Genomic DNA, 24,221 nt, shown 5'->3' on the forward strand with positions numbered 1-24,221 from the left:
GACTTCTCTTTCAAAACCATTTTAATTCAAACTCAGACTGCAAAATGAGCACATATCACATCAAATCTGTTTCTCATACTTTTATTCCTCCCCTCTCTCTCTCTTTGCGAGTCAATTTTCATACATTCACCACTTTCCCAGACACAGCTGCTCGTTTGGAATGATGTCACATAGAGAGAGGCGTATCAGAAGCCGACTAATTACCAGCCCTGATGCATGAATTGTAGCCATGGTGTTTGCAAATGGAGGGATTAAAGAATAGAAAGACGTATGCTGTTAAACACTGACCTTGGAGAGAACTGAGATGCATCTTTCAAAGATGAAGTGGTTTCAGTGGTGTATCAAGCCTCTCTGAAACAAGTAACACCTCCTGAATGCAATTACAGCAGGGGATTACGTCCCTACTCCACACTGGGATGAAGTCAAATTGGCAGCAGTGTGTGTGTCTGTGTGTAAGTGTATGTTTTTTTTTCTGCATGTGGAGTAGGAGGGGATCTTATTGGCAGCTGAACCCCCCTCCAGGGCTCTCTTTTGGGATGGTTTCATCATGCAGGCTTGGTATCCTCCCTGGATTTGAGAAGCCTGGCAAACATGGTTTAAGAATGGTTGAAATCTGCTGTGGGCAAAAGAACATTCAAATTTGGTGTGTAGAGCATCAATTTTCAGGGCGTGGTGATGTTTATAAAGTTGGACTTCAAGCTGTTTTGCCTCAGCTGATGTTTTTTTCATGCTCTGAATCCCTTTTGTGCAATTTGTGTTGGTATGAAAACGGAACTATGGAACTATTTTACTTTAAAATTAGGCCATCTTTTCCGTTTGCAAATTAGACCTCCCAAATTGTATTGTTTTTTTCACGTTGAATCTGGGTCTTCTTTTTGAAAATGTAATGGAAATGTGTGATGCTGTTGCTTTGTGGAGGTCAGAGTAACATAGAAACCGGTTAACTAATATTAGCTGGAATTAATGGAAACCAGCACAACATGCCTGTAAAATGAATGTGTGTCACTTCACTACACATTACCTACTTTCTAAACTTTTTGCATATTAAATTCTAACACTTTTTCAATTATTTTCCATAGCAACCCACAACATTTCCCTGATTGCATTTCCTGTTCCGGGTCTCGAATATTTTTGCTATCGTTTATATTTATCAGCAGATAATAAAGAGATATGTTTTTACAATTTCCTGGCAGTTTTGGTGATGACATGAGCATCAGTTAGCAGATTGCTTCAGTGTGGTCTAATGTTATAAGCATACATAGTTTATCCAAGGAATGGGATGACTAAGAACCTTCACAAACATCATACATACTATAGGAAATGTACGGCGAGTTGGAGCGCAAAGGCTTTGACAGCTGATTCTTGTCAAAGCTGAGGATTTATTTCCACAGCTTCCATTGTTATATCTCTAAGATACGTAAGGTAAGTCAACACTATAAGCTGAGCAATCTCTGTGCTAAAACCAAAGTCTAAGGAAAACCAGAGGAACCAACCTCCAAGTTTTTCACTTGAATCGGATTTAGATGTAAAATGCTGATGTAAACTATGAGAAGTTTTGAATGTAGCTTTGTAATCTATGCATGTTTGAAATAGAGAGAAACAGGAAATAAGCTGAAAAATGAGTTGCTGTCAAGTATATTTGAATCTATTTGATGAATGGGTCCATGTATCAGGCCCATTTCAGACTTTAATAAGATAGTTCCAGGTTCCTCTAATAAAAATTCCTTCTTTATTTCTTCCTTTGCTTCTCTCCTTCCTTGACTCCTGAACCAGCACCTCAGGCACAAGTTCACACAGGATTTTTAACTTACTCAACATTCCTTAAGGCCGGTCAGGGTTAGGGGTCAGGGGGCAGCACCCTCCGTGTATGAACAATATGTTTGTATGTCTAATTCTATTGTTCAGATCACTGATAACGGATCACTGTTTTTCCTAAAATAGCCAATTCTATGTTTGTTTGTCAAAAACAAAAAAATGATGGATCTAAATTCGGATTGCAACTGAAAATGTATGGGTTCTTGTTTAGTTTCATGGCAATCGGTTGATCCAGCTGACAAACAGACAGACCAACTTAAGCTCATTAGCGGAGGTACATAACTTTGATTTTACTAAGAACAAATAAAGACTTTCAAGTCTAGAATAGTTAAATAGCTGAAAAACACCATCTACGATTTTGAAATTCTTCTCTGTTGTGTAATTTCAATCTGACAAGCAGAGGACATACTAAACGTTAAATACTGTATATGGCCAATTTTATGAATCTATCTTTAGATGTTGACATAGATGTTTTAGACAGCAATTTCAAAACTCATTGTGTAGTGGAAATATGTTAACACCATTATGTGTATTACAAACAAACAAAAAACAGGGGTGAATGCTTGCACATACACATGCAACACACATCTAACAGTATATAATTGAATTCTTCAATAAATGTTTGAATCACCTTATATCTCTTCAGAACAAAATTACAAACTGGAACGAAGTTGACAAATTGATGCTTACATGGTATATGATGCTTACTTTGGTAAATGTACAAATCACTTGATTGATTGATTTAAAAAAATATAATTAGATGAACTTGTGTGTTTTGTATCAGTGTGTGTTGTATCAGTCAGCTGGGCTTTGATAATCCGATCTGTGTAAGCCTGGAGGGAATGTATGAACCTGCCAAGCGTTACGAAATGATTCACTCGTGACACTGCATGTAAAGTGACTGAGTATATAAAATGACTTTTATATACTCAGTCACCTTTGTTCTCACTTTATTTTCTCTAAAATGGCTTTGCTTCCATGCCAGAGCTGTTACAGACACAGTATAAAGCTTAAGGAAAAGGTGCTCTGTCTCTCTCAATCCCCTTTCCCCTTCCTGCCCACAGAAGGGGCACATGTGCGTGTGTGTTTGAGGGGGCATTAGTGCTCCATGTTAATCAAAGGCAGAGGATAGAGCAGGAGGGAGGGAGGGATATAAAGGGACTCGGTTGGGTGCCAAAGCAGCCCCCTCTGCACCCAGTGCCTTTTAATTAGGCTCACAGCAGGGACGCGGCACAGACACACACGCCAGTCATCACTCACACACAGATGCATACACATGCACGGACTGGAGAACTGACAGTCGCGTACCTTTTTCTACTTCATTATTCTGCCGTACAGGTCATCTCTATTTTCTGTTAGACTGCGCGCTCGGCTGTCTGTGGTTGTCAGGGGAGCAGTGGGGTTGCGCTCTGATGTGACCCTTTTCTTTGATGTTATCCTGCTATGTCATGGGCTTTTTGTTTAAAAAATGATTTTAGGAAACCTATTTGTCCAGGGCCATCAACTTAGAAACCTCAAGGTACAGGCAAGACTCTAGTCCATATCCACCATGTGACTGAAACCTGCAAATCCATGTATCAATTGAATTAGAGGGGGACAAGTAAGAGTTTTTCAATGAGATTTGTGTGGCTTTATTCTCTGGTTTGCTTTATTCTCTGGTATTCTCTGATTTATACTCTGGCTGTACCATGTGTGTAACCATGTGGGCATTAAAATGTAAGGAGTCCCTCCCTTGGACCAGCCCCGCCCTTCCTCCAAGTTTCACCACGACTGGTTCAGAATTGTTTGAGTCATCCTGCTCATTAAAACATCAAATCAACCAAACAAAGGTAAATATAGAGTTTAAATAGATTTCTGGAGGATTCATGCTTGATCTTCATTATAATAATTGAAAATATGAGATCCAATCTAAGCTCCCAAATGCATTCATTTACTTCAATTATTCCAGTTTGGACCACTTCCAGTTTGAATTCAATGTATCAAAATGACACGACAATATAAAGCAGAAACTTCTCAGTTCATTTGTACTTGTCTCAGATCAAGGTTTAATATTTTTTATCAGCTTTTTCGTTAAAATGACACATGTAATTACTGAAACAGAGGTGTCGAACAGCAGCCCGCCATCTGCTTGGACTCCTTTGAGTGCTGACATTTGGTCAACGACCTTTAACCTTGGATGAAAATGTCACAATGATACAAAAGATCCCTCTAAGGGAAGAAAGAGCAAAATATTTGAATTTAACATGAACTGCAAACTACCATCACCAAGTGCAGATATAGCTCCAGTATTTGTCGTGGTTACCAACTGAGGCTGCGATAAGTTAAATGACAGTGGTAATGTGAATTGTGACACCCAAGGTGCCTTCTTATATGACACAGTAGAGGAGTGCTGACAGTTATTACTATGCAGGAAGGGACAGGGGGGCTTTGTTTGAGCAATACCTCAAGGTCGACAATGGCACATACTTATCCTGTTCATTTCACTCACATTATAGTGGGATCAGGTATGAAGACATAGGATACCATCAGAGTTTTACTTTTGCCTGCTGCTTTGTCTCTGAAAAAATGTTCTAATGGGTAAATTACATGGGGGCTCAGATTTGACATCCATATCCACATCCATATCATATGTGTCGTCCCAATTCATTTGGCCATGTAAATGCATTACTTTCAGCATTACTTTCTGCATTCAAGTCTACATGTCAATTATTCAGTGATTGGATTTCTTTGTACTTGCCAGCGTGTCAGCAGTGTTTGGTTCGGTCGTCAGTGTCTGAACTGTTGAAGCTTGTTACTGTATTGATTTTAATATATTGATTTTGACATCTATATCACAACTGTGGGATTTTCTTGTCCTTCCTTGTCTCTGTAGTTTGAAAGCTTTAAATGAAAGCACAGTCCTGTTATATTCATCTTGTCATTTCCTCTCTTCATTCTGCTTTGGACTTTGGTGTGTCTCTCCCTGATTGCTGTATATTTACCACTATGTAAACAAACCCCAGGCTGAGAGGGCCACAGCACTAACTGTGACGTACGATGACATCTACACCCTTCTTTCTAAAAAGTAAAGTGCAAGGTTTAGTGGCACCGATGCATTTCCTAACAGTGTATTCCACTTAAGAACTGTGAGCTGAAGAGGGTGTGTTTGTTATTCGACAGGAGTGACATTCAGATCAATTCTAATTCAGAGTTATGTAGAGTTAAGCAGTATTTGAGTCATGCAGTAGTTTTGTTGTCTCATTTGTGTCACCAAAGGCTATTCACCATATTTAGCATGTTTTGATTATTATTGCACAGCCATATTTCATGCATCATTATTATATGAGCTATGGATCAAGCAATTGCTACTCTAAAAGAAACCTGAATCAAATGTTGCTAGATAACAGGGTTGTTTTCAGACTGACAAAAAGCACATTCACTTTTTTTTAATAAATTCAATGCCAAAGCCACACAAACACAATAATCACGTTGAAATCAATTAACTATAGTGTATTCCAAGAACGATACATAGATTATGAAATTGGAAATGAATGTAATTAAGGCTGCATCATCTTATGCATGTATTTCCTCACCTGGTGTACTTCCTATAAACCAATAAATCAATTCATATATTACCTATGGATCTCCAATTAGTTCCAACCATGTGTACATTTCTTTCAATGTGATGTGTGTGATGTTATGTAATGATCTATCTTACCCTGATTGTTTCACAAGTCTCTTTAAAAGCCTATCAAGGGACTGGGACTGCAAATTTACTTAAGCTGAAGCCTTATACACTTTACATATTAGTGTCCAAATGGGACAGTTTTAAAAGCAAATTGGTTGAACCAGATCCACTACAATGATTTTTTCCCCCCTGATTAGGCACAAATGATCTTATATGGTTTGACTGTGGACAGAGAGAAGTGACCACACTCATCAGGTCAGCTGCAGAGGCTAATGGTGTATTGAGTTGCGGACAGGCTTTGGGTCAAGAGGCCTTGGTGGTTCAGCTGGTGAACACCTGGGGTCCGATGAGGATACGATGGGATGTGGCAGTGGATCTCAGCATCCCTCTCCACCAGAAGTAGTTCCTTCTTTCCTCATCGAGTCTGCTCTTATGAACTACCCCCCACCTCACCATTACCGGCCCTTCATTCATTTATGTCAACTGATTTCCTTTGTCTTCTTTCTGATGTCTGACATTCAGGGAATTGAATTGGAAGTCTTTCTCGTAATAGTGGAAGTGCTGACTTCACAGATACTTATTAGGACCATCTGCTGTGAGAACGTGCAATAAAGTTCTTCCAATAACAACTAACATCAATTTGTCATGTTGATTATGCATATAATACTGTCAGGCAACTGTGTTCTCTCATTGTATAAAACACTATAATTTCACTAAATTGATCATAAATGAAAATAGAACATGACTAAAACAAAAGATAAGTACAGTTTTAGAATGTGATTTATGATTTTCCTTTGTGTCACAACAACTAATTATTTGCTTCTTGATTGAACATTCATGAGATGTTAATGATCTGAGAAATACCCCTAATTCAAAAAGCTGTCTGGGATATTTAGACATAATTTGGTAATGGTACCCAGCTGCTGACCATTTTGGGTGATATTAACACTTTCAGCAACTTTTACCTATGTTCTGCGTGATAAATTGCTTTGTACATAAACTATCATCTGCACAAAAATCTAATTGGATTTTTGGTTATTTGCAATGAGACATAATCAAGATTTACAAATCATAAAGTTACTCAGATTAAATCATATCGTAACTCAAGATTTTTTAACAAAATCTGTAATAGTTTATATAGCATCCAGAAGACAAGGGGCTTTATTCAAGGACAATGCATGTATGATCACTCCTCTTTGTAAGCGCTTGAACTTGGATTCCCTCACTCCTTGCCCCCTCCGTCAGAGTCAGGGAGGCGTGACATGGCTTTGGCCCTGACCCTGAGCCTTACCTGGGTGCTTTGTTTGGAGCGGGTGGAGATCAGATGTTTTTGGTCATTACACCGGCTTTCATTAAGTCGCCTGTCTCGTCAGAATAAAGCTAATGAGACAGTGCTTAATGTCCAAAGTCCTTGATATAAGGTGGGGTGTGTGTGTTAGGGTGCAGCGAGCCAAATTACCCCGGCGTCTTGTTCAGTGATGGCACCTGGGCCCTCTTCGCTCGGGGGGAGGTTAGCTCAGGGTAAGGGAATCCACTGGGGCAGGGGCAGGAGGGGAGGGGGGCGCAGACTGGACCCAGCTGGAGGAAGTTAAAGAGCTAAATGCTGATTTGGGAGGCTTGGATGAGAGACGCGATTGAGCTTTAGCCCAGGGAGAGTCAGCAGGGATGTGACCATCCTGCCCAGACTGGAGGGAGATTAACAAAATGAACAATATCAAGTGCCTGCAAAGCTTGTCGTTAAACCTTTTCTCCATACACTGTGTCTTTCATTACTTAAAAAGGTCTACTGATGAGTAAAAACTCCAATTTACACATATCCTGCCCCAAAATTGGTTGCTCACAATAAAATGACATGACTCATTTAATGAACAAAACATACTATTGTTTTCTCTGCTGTCACTGTTATTTTCAATTTATTAACATCCTCTCAACTGACACCGTGTTGCCGACATCTGTAGTGGCTTTTGAGATGCTTCCATGCAGACTTAGGGATGGGTTATGCTTTGGAACATTGCCCATCTGTGCATACAGATTTTAAGCCTCCAAACTAGTGTTAAGTATGAAAATGAGCATGTTAAGCTACACCACTTGTGTAACTACTGTGTGCACAAGCTTATGCATAAAATTGAGTACCAAAAGGCCTGTGTACAGCGACGTTAAGATATAGCAAAGTAAAAAGAGTTCAATGTTCAGCATGAATTAATTTCTTTTTCTGTTTTTTTACAGAACTCTCTATAATTTGAAACCTCAAGGTAATATAATATCCACTGAAAGCCGGGGTAGAGGAATGATTTCCACCGTGACTGCCATTTTTCACCCAGGTGTGCACGTCTACTGCAATCAATATCAGTGTGGTGGTCCACATAATGGACATTTTACACCTATCAGGTAAAGATACAGGCTGAGCCCTGAGTAGATGAAATGACACTGAATTTGATGGAGGATGTGGAAATCCTTTGGTAATACTGATGGCTCATTCTCACGGACTTAGTGAAAAGGAATGGAGGAAAAAAGTGAATGACAAAAAGACTGAACACGGATCAGTACTGATGTCATTTTTACTAGATGATCATTTTTATTACACAGCTTTGTAAGGATTAGGAAAGCATATGCACATTGAGTTAATAGCAGGTAAAACACATTCAATCATACAATTGAGCTGATTTAATATACATTACGACCATTTGGCAGACACTTTTATCCAAAGCGACTTACATTACATTACCACCCTTAGCAGCAGGGGGAGCAATTCAGGGTTTGGTGCCTTCAATTGCTCCCAGGGACTCGGACCGGCGACCCTCCGGTTCCCAAGCGGAAGCTCTACCCACTGAGCTACTGCCTCCCTTACCGAACTTGGTTCTTTTGATATCTCTTCATCAACTCAGTACCTGACTCAAGTAATTGGGGAAAACACAATTATTCATACACAACATGACAGAACTTGTTTGACAACTTTAGAATTCAAGTTAGAATTCGAATTTAGCCTTTTATGCATTTCACCTTGCTTCAGCTGAGTGTAAAATGCAATTTCCACGAAATACATTAAAACGCCATAATGCTCAGGAGAACACCTGCAAAACGAATATGGTGTTTAGCCATTCCTAACCTCTGAAAATTACATTCCTCTAAGTGATAGGGTTATGTTGGGCCACCGAGTTTTAAAAATCCCTCCACATTAAATACTTTTTGTATGTTTGAGAGTACATAGTGTCAAATGTTATTTTTATCCAGCTACAAAAAGACCTGGTATTTGAAGAGCCATTTACAAAAGGGCCTGCAGTTCTTTTCTGACCATCTGACAAATGGGAATATACCATCAACTTAAAGTCGACAGCGCACACTTTAACTTCATAATCATTGTGTCATTGTAAAGTAATGAGTTTGGAGCTGTAAGTAGGAGCGCACTCAGATACGCTTAAATAGATACACTTGAGGGCATCCCTGGCACTGTCATTAACACTGAGGCTGGTGGATAACAGATGTGGTCTAATCGAAGATGAGCATGAAGACATTAATAAATCCATCAGTCAACTGAAGGAGAAAATTACTCTCGTAGCTTTCAGCAATACAAAGGTCAATTTTAGACCTCCCCAAAACGAGCAGAGATTCCAGCTTTTGAATTTAGCAGCATTTAGCAGTGTTATTCTGTATCTGCAGACCAAATAATTATTTTATTTCAAACACTGCCTTCCTCTTTCATGTTAATGGGAGTGCAGATTGAAGAAAATTTATATAATTTCTCAACCTCAGCAGGCTATCAGAAAAGTCGAGCTCATGTAAAATATACACCTCACAATGAGAAAATAAGCAATGACCAAAAAATAACTTATTTTGGATGATATCCTCCCTTCATCTCTGTCAAAATCCATCTCTAAGCAATCCATTATGAGTCCACAAAGCAAACCATCCCTCTGATTATAAGCCCAGGCTTATGATGACAACCATCTCCTAATTACGAAGAGGCTATTCTCAAATTTCAAATTGATAAGGAGTCAGAAACACGTGTGGTGTTGAAAGGTGAAGCCTTGAACATGTGCAAATAAAGTCCAATCTCATTAACTTTAAGTTATGTCTGTACATGTCCCTCAGAACACAATGGCCATCTCTTGATGGTACATAGATTAAGACAGATCCTCAGTGTTTTGTTCAGAGGTGCTTTGAGGAAAATTTATACACAAATGAGGCCACAGAGGGTTTGACCTTTTTTGCTGCTTTTGAATGTGCCAATGCCAAATCCAAACAAGGAGCAAATTTTAAACATCTTCCACACCGATATCTTCAATCTTAAAAAAATCCCTTTTTAAGACCTTGTTGTTTTTAAAACCTCTGCAAACATTCCTATATGATGACATTTTACTCACCAGTTTTGCAATACTCTGTAGTACATGAAGCAAAAACATTAGTGACAGTATTTCCATGGATTATCTAAACTAGGATACATTTTCCTCATCACCTCCAGTAAAACTTTTACACTGCTGGCTCCCCTGGAGACTGTGAGCAAACACAGGCTGAGGAAGGTAGATGCCATCTCGCTTATTCCCTTGACCCTGACCCTTTGTTAATGGTTACTGCAAAAGCACGACAAAGGCGGGCAGGAAAGCTTATAATTTCTGTCATGGTGGGGTTGGGGGCAATAGTAGGACTGGTGCTTGTTGCAACTCCACACAAACAAACAACAAACAGACAAGCTCTCCAATTTTTCTTGCCGACCATCCCCTGATATTTCACCCCCTTCACCCCCAGCTGTAATAAATAAAGAAAAGGGTTATGCAAAAGGAGAAGATGCAAGACTTTACATACCATTACACAGCTGCAGAGCAATTGTGACATTCATTAGTAAAAGCAGGAACCAGTGACATTACAAGGCTGTACTTGGAGACAGAGGCAATTAACTTTACTCAAAACCTCCTCAAAATGAAACGGAAATATGCTTACTTAATACTTTTATATTGCTACTATGAACATACAAAGGATCTGAATCTGTCTTTGAGTCTTTTTATGTAAAAGGCAAATCAAGCACATTTCTTCTCCTCCTGACAGATGACATGCCATCTGACAGCCACAGTTTTGATGTGGAAAGGTTACACTGTCTGAAATTTTCCTGTTTTCGACCTTTGCTGGACAGCCAGTGTATAGATCTTGTCAGAAAAAAACCTTACTGTCCCTCTGGCCAGGTCAGGACCTCACTGGCCACAGATACACAGAGAGCACAACACCGGACAGATGGCAGAGCAGGCTGGATTAATGGTAGTCCCTGAAGGAAGTCAATCAAACACTTTCACAGAAAAAAAGATTAAGTGAACAATGACACAATCAATCAATCAGGCCATCAAATGACCAATTATATACTATATATATATATGTCCAAAAGAGTGTGTCTTTCAGCTCACAGCTGATGACAGTGTTTTTTTGGACTTTGTCCTTTTTCATTGATGTGTGTACAGGTTTATCGCACCATGTAGTCCTCATGGGACTGCTTTGACATGACACAATGTGTATGAATGTAAACACAATACAGGAGAAATGTTTGTTAGTGAAAAGAAAACAAATCCTGAAATCAAATGTAATATATCTTGGAGCGTTTTATGCAACACAAAGGCTGTTCCAAGAGAGGGTTTCAGTGCTGAGTGTGTATGTAAGTATCCATGGCCCCGGTTGGTGTCATTAGATAAATGTTGTTGTATTGGAAACTGGCTGAAATACAGGACCTGTATTATTATCTGTGTATTGTCTGATTTTTCTCGTTCAACAACACAACATATACCACAAGAACTCAGTAGTTCTGACTCATTAAACCAGGGGTGGCTTCGAAATTAGCGCCGCGATTGAACACAAAACTGTTGTTGGGGAGGTTGGGGGGTGCGCTTCGAAGTTTGCGCTGCGATCTACCGGTCTGACGGGGGGATTATGATCACAGTGAAATCATTCATATGCCGTCATTGAAAGAGCCAAAATTGTCCCCCGGGCCGGATCGAACGGCTGTTTGAGTGGGGAACCGTTTGAGGTTGCGTGCCATCCCTGCATTAAACCTTCAAAAGTTTTTTAAGAATAGTTACAGTGCAACCTCAAGGGCTGTGCTCATAGCTCGTAAAAAACTTGAATTTAATTTCATGCTATTGCAGTACTAGACTTTAAGGTCATTAAATAGGATAATTAAGAATTGATTAACTGCCAATTGTAGCTAACTGCAATCACCTGCTAGCACAGGTATTAATCAGTTCATGACTACGTGGATACAATGAACGAGTGATACAATGAAAACCAGCAGGACTCCAGATCTTATGGACCAGGATTCTGAGTGAAAGGAAAGAGTTATACATGGACGTGCATAGAATCATATATTATATATATAGACTAGATAAGATGTATGTATATAACCACAGCATCCAGGATTTTAGTCAGTTATCGTAAACGTCACTATTAATATGTTGCACCGCCCCCCGCCTATATAAAGTATAATGCCTAAGACACTCTGTCTCTCACGCACACACACGTATACTTTTGTGTACCCCAAAGTCTTCCAGGCTCCATTTTCCCGGTCCACCTTAATCCCGTGCCAGATTTTGCCCCATACCTACGGCGTAAAGCCTGAACGTCACCCTCCTCCTCCTCCCCTTAGCAACAGAGGCAAGATGGCGGCGTCCAGTAACGCGGAGCATTCTCCGGAGATATCGACGCCGTTAAAGATACCGAAAACAGAGGTGCCATCTCCTGAATCGGAGGATTTGAGTGACAGCAATCAATACCACTCCAATCCCTCCACTCCCAATCGGTTTTCGCCTTTGAACGTGAGTTCAGGGACGGCGGGTCGGACGGCGGCCTCATCCTCCTCCAACAGCTTCACGGCTTGTCGAGGGATGTCGTGGACGCCGTCCGAGACAAACGCCCTCATCGCGGTGTGGGGCAACGAGAGACTGACGGAGGCGAGGATGCAGCAGCTGGAGGTGGCAGGTACCGTGTTCACCGGTAAGGCCCCCGGCCCAGCCATGTACGAGCGGGTCTCCAGAGCCCTGGCGGAGCTGGGCTACGAGAGGACTCCGTCCCAGTGCAGGGAGAGGATGAAGGTAAATGTGAGGACAACAATGGCTGAGCAGCTTCTTCCTCCATCACCAGAGGGCTACCTGTAGCTCTGGGAGGCAGATGAAGGGGAGGTGTGCATTAACTAACGTGTGGGAGCTGATGTGGTTCACTAAAATCATCTTCAAAGGATCAGTCGTGCTCATCTTATGGCCACAACATTACATTCATCTAATAAATGAAAACAACTATTAATATATGGAATAATGTTTAAACTTTATAATGTGGCCGAGAAGGGGGTAAACATACCTCTACTCTTGTTTACATAACCGACACACGGCAGTTCAGTTAGCCACATTACAGAAGGTGATGGACAGACACCTGTTAAGGTTGTTAAAGGACTATGAAGGAAGTAAAACTGTAATATAATGCATAATATAAAGGTAAACTATAGTATCAACTAAAACGTGACAGAAAATGCCAATACGCCAAATGTACAACAGCATTGTGCAAATAGAAATGTACTATTGGAGCATATGCAGATGATTTACACATGTACAAGGTATGAATGGCCCCATAACCCAGACTGAATATTGGCCTGAGGACATGTGACAACAAGGATTCAGCGGAAAAACAGATTTGTTTTCACGGTTTTTATGATTGAGCACATGTTAATATACCCAAAGCTCATAAATCCTCATTTTGCCTTGACCTAGAAGCTTCTCTTCATGCTCAGTGTCTAAGATGTGAAATAACAACAATAAGACTTAAGTGCACTTTTGTTTGTGTCATTTTAGAACTTGCACCTCCAACTACATGCGTCCAACACTACTCTGCTGCAGCATTCACATGTGTCTGCAGGATGTCACGTTATTCATTGGATTAAAGGCTAAATGTGCACAGTACACGTTTGAGTAAAGGTCTTTAAGAAAATGTAAATTTAGGATGATTAGAAATATGCTCCGTCTAGAAATTGGGGAAAGATTATGTTCATTGGAGACACTTTGAGTTGATTGATGCTACTTAACTCTTGCAGACAAACCTTGCACCTTCTATCCTTTTTCAATTGCCCATATTACCTTGTTAGAGTGATGCCCCCTAAACTGGATTGCGCTCTTCATTTCCCTGTCCCTGTGGGTTTTTGTTCAAAAGAAAAGATGAGAGGGTGTCGTCAATAATGGAGCATCTTGTAGCCGGAACTGCTAAACTCTCAATGTTCCACCAGGTTGCCAAATATGAAAAATGTATCCCATTATCCAATAGCTTTCTTCAAATGTCATTAAATGAAACAATCTTCACTCCTGCCTCCATTCTGCACACGGGGCTGCTTTATATTGCAGCTGTAGGTTATTACTGGAATAAATGCACACTAGAAAATGTGTATTTGTATGTATGCCACCCAGACCCTGCGGCGCTGCTACAGCCGAGTGAAGGAGCATGGCATTGGGAAGAGGAAGAGCAGCTACACTATAGAGCAGCTGGAGAAGGTGTTTGGCCAGGGAGGCTGGGACTCCCAGAGCTGTGCCCCCGTGCTGATCAACAGCAGCGGGCTGTATCAGGAGATGGAGTCTGACGGCAGCACTCTGGAAGACTTCTCACAGGAGGACTGGTGTAATCAGGTGCTGGACTCGGCCTTCCAAGAGGGAGACATGGAGACTGGTCAGTAAAAGCTATCAGTGAGCGATGAGATGATGTCAATGAGTGACGCAGGAAAACTTATAGGTGTGAAATCATATTTGTGCTTCTTTACCCCCCCGCAGAAGAAATCCAGGTGCCTAAAAACCGAGCTCTACAAATTCAAGCAGAGCTGTCAGAACAAAGCCAGTAAGTTAACAAGAGCTGACACCAACTTTACTGTCTTTGCAAACTGAATTTTACTATTTTGTGACCTTAGTTGAAAGGCTCAAACTGTAAATTGTCTTGCAATACTCTGAATGGGACACGCATGGTAAGACTGTGGATCTGAAACTGTCTCAGAGAGGGAACATCTCATGATGCGGGCATGGGTAAGGCATGGGCTCAGAACTTGTTAACCCTATTAAACATGGAAGTGTTTAGATTTTGTTTTCCTTATTTAGCTGATTCGTCCAATGATGTTTAATATGTACCAGCAGAGTTTGGAATCACTGTTTTTCTCTCTGGGTCCACTCTTCATTCCACCCTAGTGTGAGAACAAAGTCACCCAGGTAGGCACAGTTAGCAGTCCTGATCAAATCTTGGTACAATATAGCGTGCCTGTGTTAACCCTTTCCATGCTGGAGGGAAAGATGTAAGAGCAACGGTTTCCTGAAACTGGATACAATTCTGTCCTGGACTGCGCCACCAGACACATTTAAAACTACAGAATGTGATTTTTGGTAGGATTTACTGCAATCCTCATTACATCGTGATAGGATTACATGAATTAGAGTGTCCTGAAAAATGGCCCTGTAGGGACACTTCCTCCTACTGATGGAATCTGATTTTTTTGGGGGGGAAAAAACCGTTTGAGCCATGTTTTACCTTGAGGGAAATTGTAACCACAGTGGTGGGAGTTCTGCTTTAACTTTGCAAAAGCCAGGTGTTAATTAGGGAACTGGATAGGAACCAACTTTTATTGTCAGCAATCCATTTTGTGATGCATTGGTTGTCATTTTGTATAGCACTCTTAATGTCCTCTCAAAACCCTTTTCTGCAGAAAGAGAGACATGATGCAGACAGTGATGCGTATCCTCGAGTCAGTGGAGCTGAAATGGGAGCACTTCCAGACATGGACTGAGTTCTCAAGACTGCACCTCTCCAACAAGCTGGCCATCTTTGGTGTGGGATACAACACACGTTGGCGTGAGGATGTGCGTTACCACTACGCCGAAATCAGCTCACAGGTGCCACTGGGTAAGCGACTCCGTGAGTACTTCAATCCAGAGAAGCCCGAGGGCCGCATCATCATGACCAAGGTTCAGAAGATGAACTGGAAAAATGTTTACTACAAGTTCCTGGACATCACTATCAGTGAGGCGCGTTGCCTGGAGCTGCACATGGAGGTGGAGTGGATTCCTTTGTCACAGTCCAGGGTGGCAGGCTGCAGCAAAGGCATGTCTCATTACCTCCTTCCAGGGGACATCCCCAAGACATATGGACTGTACGCCATTGGCTACGAAGTGGTGGCTTCGGCTCATGACTTCAATCAAACCTCTCCTAGGAGCGATAGTCACGACCACAGTTTATCTCAGAGTGAGCACGGAAGCACTGCAGATAGCCAGACTGATGGAGGGGGAGCAGGGAAGGATGACAGAACTGGGACTAAAGTCACGTACTGCTATCTAGGCATAGCTGAGGACAGGACCATACAGCAGTGTCTCTTCCAGCACTTTCAAGGCTCTTCCAAGCACTTTGTCCACGGGGAAACTTCCGCCGTCACATGTTTCCTGCAGGACAACTGTCGCGGTGGTTTCACGAGTCAGGATTGCGAGGGCGGCGAAGGCTCGTCTCAGTGTTTGGCCATTTACATTAAATTCATTGAGGTGGAGCTGGACTTCCTCTCTGCGGGCTCCCTGGTGGAGTGCCTAGAAATTGCTGTGGGTTATTCCTTAAAGTACAATAACAGAGACGTATTGTAACTACCACTATTTTGGACTTAACTATTAAGTAAAGGAGTGAAATTGGCAGGTCTTACACTGCCTGCGAGAAGGAACAGTTCCGTCTGTTACATAGCATGGATATGTGCGAGAATCTGTCGCCCCTTTTCATAAGACTCTTAATCAAAACAAAACAGTGAAGACGTGCAGCGTGTTTAAGTGACGGAACACTGGTTGAAGTATTTGAAGTGAGGAGCTGTGGCATCCCAAGAAATGTACTTTTATTTTAAGGCTAATGTGCACTGGAAATGTTCTGCTGCTTGTTTATTAAAGGAATATTGCGTCATCAGGGAGCGAGGGGTTGGCAAGGTGACTATTGCAGTAAGCATCTGTCTACCTCAGTAGGATGTAGCAAACAAAGCAGCCAGGGGACCACAGCATGTATTTATTCTTAAACCGCCTTTATTTTGTCTGAGGTCTGGATCTGAATTCAAAGCAGCTAAGAAGAATAAAGGCTGTTTTATGCCTTTTTTGTTTTGCACGTTTAACAGGGCTGCAGCTAGAGATGCTTTATTGGATTTGTGACAAAAAAAACACCTGTCTGGCCTACAGTGTGGTGTGCAGCAGTGTGAATCATTTTTGGCTTACTTTTGTCATTTATTTTGGTCAAATATTGTTGTGCCATAGTATCAACTATTGATTATGATAATTTATATGAATGATGAGGTGAATGTGAGCCAAGATGTGTTTTAGAGCATCTCTAGTTGCACCTATGTGGTTGCGGGTGCCACTGAAGCTCCGGGCACAAGTTACCAGCAACCCCAACACATTGGTTGTCCAATTACACCAGTCTCGCACATACAAAGAACATCAGTACCGGATTGGGACGATCTGTTTGGTAACGCGTGTAAACCAGTTCTGAGAGCGCTCCGTTTGACTATAACCTACAGAAACACTGATCCCAGACCTTTAATCAAAGTGAATCCTTGAACATGATTCCTGAGGTAATGTGCAATGTGCCAGGAAAGGACTTGTCGAGAAGAATCAATAGATTATCAAAGCATTGATAAAGTCCATATTGAATCTATGTATATGAAATCTACTTGATATATCTATAATATATATTTACGAATATTGTTGGTCTTGAGCATTCCAGCTTTTGCAAACTACAGTGCTTTATTTGTCTGGGTATTTTATATTTTATTGGTTGACATCACGTCATGTATGTAATTGTTTTGAGCTCACTGTCTCGTATGGTCACGTTTGAAAACAATAAATATGACACTCGCCATCATTTGTGACTCAAAACCTTTTGTTTATTTGACTAAGCCCTGGTTTCCTGTACAGGTAGCCGATGTATACATGCTGTGAAAGGTGGCCTTCATCACATCACGAGCAGGTGCCGATTCTCAATCTACACTGTCTACAGTGATGATTTACTTCTTCTGGCACCTTAACATTAAGAGTCTATACTCCATGTAAAAGAACAAAATCATAGTCATGACATTCATATTTTTTGCTTCTAAAGAAGGTTTCATAGTTTTAAGTATATAAATATTTTAAATTGTTTAATTTTCACTCACTAAAGTAAATTAGCAATTTTCTTGAAGGGTGCTGATAGAAAACGTAATATCACAACAATCCATTCACTCCTATTTGCAGTTCAGTGGAACAATGGATCTTCTACTCAGTTCTGCTCCTTTTTCTTTAATCCTTTCATTCTAACTTCCTACCCATGCGAAAGAAAGTGTACAAAATATGATGGTTTGGTCTTGCCAAGAGTGGTGTTTGTATTTTTTATCATCAAATCATACTAGTGTGACAAAGAAAAATAAAATTCTACTGACTCCACAAATCATTTTATCATATGCACTCTTGCTTGCTGCTGCCATCTTCTGGCTCTAGCAGGGAGTACACTAATATGGGACTAAAGTACCTTGAAACGTGTTCGGCTGTCCTCACATCGTTTACCTGCAGTGGGGGGGGACTAAGAAACAAAGAAAAGATGCAAATGAGCAAACATGGAAAATTAGTTGCTTTGGGATGTGTGTAAGTGATGCTTAAACAAAAACTTAATTTCTTTGCACATGTGTTTTCATGCACTTTAAAACTGTGATGAAATGTGATTAATGCTGCAATAAAGAAATACATCTATATTTCTCAAACTTCATGAATATACCTTAACATATCAAAGCATGCTTAGTCAGAGCATCAGACCAACACCAGGCAATTGGAAATCAATATATTTAGTTATGTAAACTATTGGTTTTCAATGGGAGGTCTCATCTTATGCTGTGATTACATAAGACATCACGTATACCCAGAGAACATGGGGGTTGATTCCGCCCATGTAGACCTTAATTGCATATTCTGCCTTAACTGCAGTACGAATAGAGTACTGAGTGTGTATAAACATACTAAGTGCACTTGCATGTCATCCTGTAATTTTTCCCTCTGCTGACACACACCAAGAAAGCTACCATTCAAACTCATACTCAATGAAGTTTTGGTGCTTACATACACACAGAAACATGCACACCACTTCTGTAAGACCTGAGTGCTAGACAAGCACATAGTACAGTTAAAACCCTCATGGGTGTTTACCAGGATAGTGGCAGATGCTCTGTCACTTCTCCAGCTGGCCTGTATGATGATTCATATACAGTGTACATCCATATAGGCTGGGTCCTACAATCAAATGGTGGATGACACAAAAACATCCAGTCCCTTGGTTTTAAGGTAATTGTGAAGAAGAGCAAATGAAGGAAAGACAAGAGAGAGACATGAGTCTTTACTGTAGCCTCCACGGGTAATGAGGATTTTAACAACCCTGCGCATTTTTAAATGTTTCCAAGCAAGGGGGGAACCTTTGTCCTATTGCCGCCCATTTTGATGTTGCCATCAGCCCTCAGGGGCCATACTTAATTATTGAATATAAACGTTTGGGGTTGATTTAAATAGCATAGCAATAGAAGCAACAGCTTTTCCAGGGGGTCTTATCAAGGTAAATGCATGCAGTCTCCAACCATGGAGAGACGGGCATATCAAACATGTTTTACACTCATGACTTTAAGCCTTGCACCTCTAGGGCACCCTCAGGGAATTCACCCTCAAAATCACTCAAGATCACTCATGTCCAAAGTATTTTCTACACACTTTGGACCCCATGAAATATCACATTGGTCCCCAACCCAGACTGATCCAACACTGTACAGTAGCTGTAACCACACAACCAGTACATTACATTTGTAGACCAGTACCTGTAGTGAAGTCCACTATTCAATATAACTGACGGTGAGCTTTAAAATATGTTGTAGCGTGGCCTCTCCTACTTGCAGGTTCTGTGGGGCAGATTACAGAGAGCATCTGTTGAGTGCACTTCTTTATTGTGTTATTGCTCACACAAAGGGCAGAACAGTCAGAAACAATTTCTCCCTGCTGGGCTGGAGTCCAATGGGTTTGGCAGCAGTCTTCTGCGGTTTGTGTATGAGCAAGAGCCAGGTCCAACTGCTACTTATGAAGGGACACAGTGATTGGAAGCTGTTAGTAGTGTAAGAGGTGAATGCCATTGTTGACTGTGCTGGACATTGTGTTTCAAATTTAGGTTTGTATTTCCAACCCTGTTTAGTGCTCCGCCAGTATGTAATTGTGTTCCTATTACTTTTACAACCTCCGCTCATCAGGGGCCGGGGGCTGATAACACAACCCCATTTGTGGGGTGGTTAAATTACCATAATGGTAACCAAAAGTGTGTGGGGCTTTATCTGACTCTTAAGGATTCAAGATATTCTTCTAGACGTTGGATTCCTCTACATATCTTTTCTGTAATATGAGTGCAAATTGTACCAGAATATAGTGATATAAATGTGATTTCAGAGCAACTAGCAAATTATCTCAAATAAAGTCAGTGGAATTAGGGTCCATGAGATGATCACAGACTTCCCGTGACAAGAGCATGTCAATCAATCCCTTCAATATGGAATATGACTAAACTGTAATTTATGTGTACTGGTTCTGTGCTTCTATTCTAATTGGTTAAACACTTATTTCTTGATTATATATTTGTACAATATCTCTTTTTAAAAAAAGCGATTGTTCATCTCCTGAAGGTCATGAGATAATCATTACTTTCCCACACTTTAACACGTTTTTGGGGACAGCCTGACCTGTGATAATATACCCAGTTTAGTTGTTATCTATCACTGATTTGTCAAAGAAGCAGCAGCACAAATGTAAACATGCTTACCTGCTGAAAAGTAGTCCAATTCCTTTGTTGGGGAGATACAAGTCAAGCAGTACAATATTTTCTGAATAAATCTCATTTTCCATCATTATTTGTTAATTCAATCAATGCACATTCAAGTTGTTATATGTGTAGCTAAACATATTTAGTTACATTATAAAGAGGTAATTTGTACATTAACCATCTGTTGATACAGTACTAGCTCTCAAGTTATTTGCTTTGTTATGTATTTGTATTGTTTTATTTTTTTTGGTTTTGACACTAAGACCATACCTCAAGTCATCCAGCTAGGTGTGTAATATACAGACAAGGCTAACAATGTTGGTACTGCTCTAAAAAACACAAACAATTTTCTCTGAGATTAATAATTGCCATCCACTTATTCCGTATTTAACAGAACTGAGAGTTTGCTTTAGACACATTTAGTGACTCCCTGTAGGACGGATACCACATAATTGGATTGTAGTGATATTTCAAGCAGACTTAATTAGTACCACAGGTGTCTTCTTCTTCAATCTTCTAATCAGTCATTCAGCCTGTTTAAATGGAGGAAAGTTCTCCCTGTGCTGCTTGGTATCAATGTGTACACCAAGCTGAACAACAACTGAAACACAATCATAACACTGTTGTGATTACAGTGTTCTACAAATAATCAGCCTACAATGGGAAGCAAAATTAATTTCTACATTTAATTCATTTTTGGATAAGGAATCATGTGTTTGACCTTTTCCGTGATGGGTTTCAGGACATCAAATAACCCTGTAAATCATAAATCACGTCAAGGAAGCCTTCACATTCAGCAATGAGTCATCAAACAAGACATGTTTAGAGTCAAAATCAATAAAAATATCAAGGACTGGAGCTGACTTTATGATGTCACACCAGTAAGTTCTCTGTAGACACACACAGACACTGTCAATGGAATAATTTCTTCACTCTCCAAATATAAATTATTGGACACCAGTAGAGAATAATGCAGCAAAAACGCAAGTATTGAATTTATCTTAAAATTACTATCACTCTTGGTGCCCTTTGGAAATGTATCTTATCGGTTAGTGTATATAAATTAACAAATTATACCTGACCTAATGTATAATATATGAGGCCATCAACTTCACACATATAAACATTACAACTCCAACTGTATGTAATTGAAGAAATATACACCAACAGAAAAAGACACCCTCATCCAGTTACGGAAACGTGCAAGATGTCATACACCCATCTGGCCAGCAGATAGAGCAAGATAGCTATCACTGAAAACCTTGTAGAAATTTTAATTGAGAACATTTACATAACCTGTTACGGGTGTCAAATAATTGAAACTGTTTTTTTAAACACAAAAACACAGTTTCTATACAATGTGCTTCAACCTTTCAAGGCAGCACAACAGATTGCTATGTGCTATGTTTGGGCCTTTCTGTGTGGAGTTTGCATTTTCTCCCAGTGTCTGCATTGGGTTCCTCCCACCTCCAGAGACATGCACCTTTGCACCTTAGGTGAATTGGAAATCTTAATTGCCTGTAGTTGTGAATGGGAGAATGGCTGAGTTATCTGTTTTGTGTTAACCCTGCGATAGACTGGTGATCTATTCAAGTACCTGGCCCATTGACATTACATTACATTACATTACAATCATTTGGCAGACGCTTTTATCCAAAGCGACTTACATTACATTACCACCCTTATCAGAGGGGGGAGCAATTGAGGGTTCGGTGCCTTGCTCAGGGGCACCTCAGCAGGGACTCGAACCGGCAACCCTCCGGTTCCCAAGTGGAAGCTCTACCCACTCGACTACTGCCTCCCATTGACTGCTGTGATAGGCCCCGCCACGACACTGAATAGGATAAGCAGGTTAAGAGGAAAGATGGACCTTATATTGTTATACAAAATAGTTATTTCTTTTATCTATTCCTGTTTGCTTTTGTTCACAGTGAATGTATTCGGATTTCATGCATGTGTATCATAAGAACATGACAATTTGCTGAATGTACTGTATGTCTTAATCTATTTACATGAACATTTTGTAAATACAGCAATTTATTTATAAGATACACACTTACTGTAGACAAAGAAGTATTGACTTGCCAATCAACAATCTTCTCTTTAAATCAAATTTACAATATCTGGGGCAAGTGATTTCCCCTTTAAGCCAGTACCAAGGATATGTTTATACAGTTTACAGATTTCATGCACATACTCCATAATCTGAAATAATAGGATCACAAAAAACACTAGATTGTCACTGTGATCCTCAAACTCTTTGACTCTTTGCTTGATTTGGCAGAGGTATTTCAGCATGGCTACACATAATATCTAGTTTTATATTGACCACAGGAAACACACTACATATATTTTGGACAAGCTGCAAGTTGTGTCGTGTGGTTCATATTTAGATTTAACATGCTGCATATCCAGCACAATCAAATTGTTCAATCAGCAATCTCCAACACCTGCTACATCCCTTTGATAAGACAAAAAGCACTTCGGCTCTCCTGTGTCAATCATCCTTACAGCCCCCCTACCTCAACATGTTGCAATTAATCTGTTGGTGCACCAGAGAGTTCGAGAATTACATCTTGTGGTTTTTTTTGGTGTATTTGGTATACTGGGCTTTATATCACTATTCATGAGTCAGCAACATGTTTCACCTCCAGGTGTCAGGTTTGCTCTTTGTCTTTATTAAATTATTGCTGAAATAGAAATAAAACCAAGGTATTTTGACATTTTCTCCTACATAGTATGTTGTATATTCAGCTGCAGGGCTAGATTTCTACACAGCACAACGCTACTCCATCCCCATAAGGATTGGATCCTGCTTCTTTGGATTTAATCAGGGGAATAACCCTTGTTCACCTTTCATAATTGAGCAGTCCTCCTGTATTAGCCTCACCCTTGTTGCTGAGGCAACTGGCCAACCTTAGAAAAATGAAATAAACAGGCCTACCAACCTCTGAGAGCACAGGTCAGTCTATATTTTCAAATGAGGGGGTGAGCTCACCCTGGGAATTCACATCAAGCTGAGCCCAGTCTGTTTTCCTGCTTTCAAACCCTTACTTCTTCACACATGATAGAACATGCATTTAGGATTTTTCAAAGGAGTGAATGACACAGCTTTACTTTTTGGCTCAAGCTTACAATATTGCTTGAGTATTTGAAATAGGCAGATTGGTTAAAAGAGCACCATGCACAGAATTGTAGGGAACTAATTTTTTATTCCGTTTAATTCAGAGGCAAATTTAGGTCAGGTCAGTCTGGGGTGTGACATTTCACTTAAAACTATGTCAGAGCTTATGGGACTGGAGCTGCTGTATTTCTACACTCATGTTGCATTGTAGGCGTTATTTACTATATAAAGGTAAATAAGGTTCTAATTTGTTTGTCACACATAATACGTATTGATAATAGCAATACATTACATTCATCTTGCTGAAAATATTTATTTATTTCTTTACATAATCCTCAGGTGACAGCTTCATGCTATCAGTGTTTAGTGAATTAAAAGTTAATTTGTATACATTCACAAGGTCTTGGTTGTAGAAAATGGTTGTAGAAACACTACAACTAAACACTAGACTTATATCAGAAAACAATTAACAAACCAACAAAAACATACAGTACCATCAAGCACGCAAGCAATCAAGTTGATCGAATCGACTCATTTCATATCAAAAGGTAAAACGTAGCAATGTGAAAACGGAAGCTTTTCCACCTGCACGTAAACGAGGACAGGTATATTTTGTTACTGCATCAAACTACAAAATTTTACCAGATTACAAACAACGTTGCATACAAAATAAAAGCTGCACAGCATGACACGCCTACATTGAAACCATACTAATATAGCAGAGGTTTTAATTTGATAGTCACACCCGGATATTCTGATTGTTACAGTCATAATCTTGACTATAGTCCACTGGCT

General features: G+C 40.2%; 1 protein-coding gene across 1 annotated transcript; it reads left to right on the plus strand.

The window, feature by feature from the left end:
* The first annotated feature begins 12,109 nt into the window (after positions 1–12,109).
* On the plus strand, positions 12,110–17,438 carry msantd2 (Myb/SANT DNA binding domain containing 2). The gene is made up of 4 exons (XM_076161174.1): positions 12,110–12,546; positions 13,903–14,158; positions 14,260–14,323; positions 15,177–17,438. The coding sequence occupies exons 1-4, from the start codon at positions 12,115–12,117 to the stop codon at positions 16,096–16,098; spliced, it is 1,674 nt and encodes a 557-aa protein (XP_076017289.1). The 5' UTR covers positions 12,110–12,114; the 3' UTR covers positions 16,099–17,438.
* Positions 17,439–24,221: the final 6,783 nt, after the last annotated feature.

The sequence above is a fragment of the Genypterus blacodes genome, unplaced genomic scaffold (assembly GCF_046128005.1).
Source record: "Genypterus blacodes isolate CSIRO-AG114 ecotype Tasmania unplaced genomic scaffold, CSIRO-AGI_Gbla_v1 ptg000111l_1, whole genome shotgun sequence".
Lineage (NCBI taxonomy): Eukaryota > Metazoa > Chordata > Actinopteri > Ophidiiformes > Ophidiidae > Genypterus > Genypterus blacodes.

Excerpts from the sequence above, each read along its gene's own strand:
- msantd2 (XM_076161174.1), top strand. The coding sequence starts at position 12,115 with ATGGCGGCGTCCAGTAACGCGGAGCATTCTCCGGAGATATCGACGCCG. Across the intron at positions 14,159-14,259 it reads AGAGGGAGACATGGAGACTG|AAGAAATCCAGGTGCCTAAA; the intron begins GTCAGTAAAAGC and ends ACCCCCCCGCAG. Across the intron at positions 14,324-15,176 it reads GAGCTGTCAGAACAAAGCCA|AAAGAGAGACATGATGCAGA; the intron begins GTAAGTTAACAA and ends CCTTTTCTGCAG.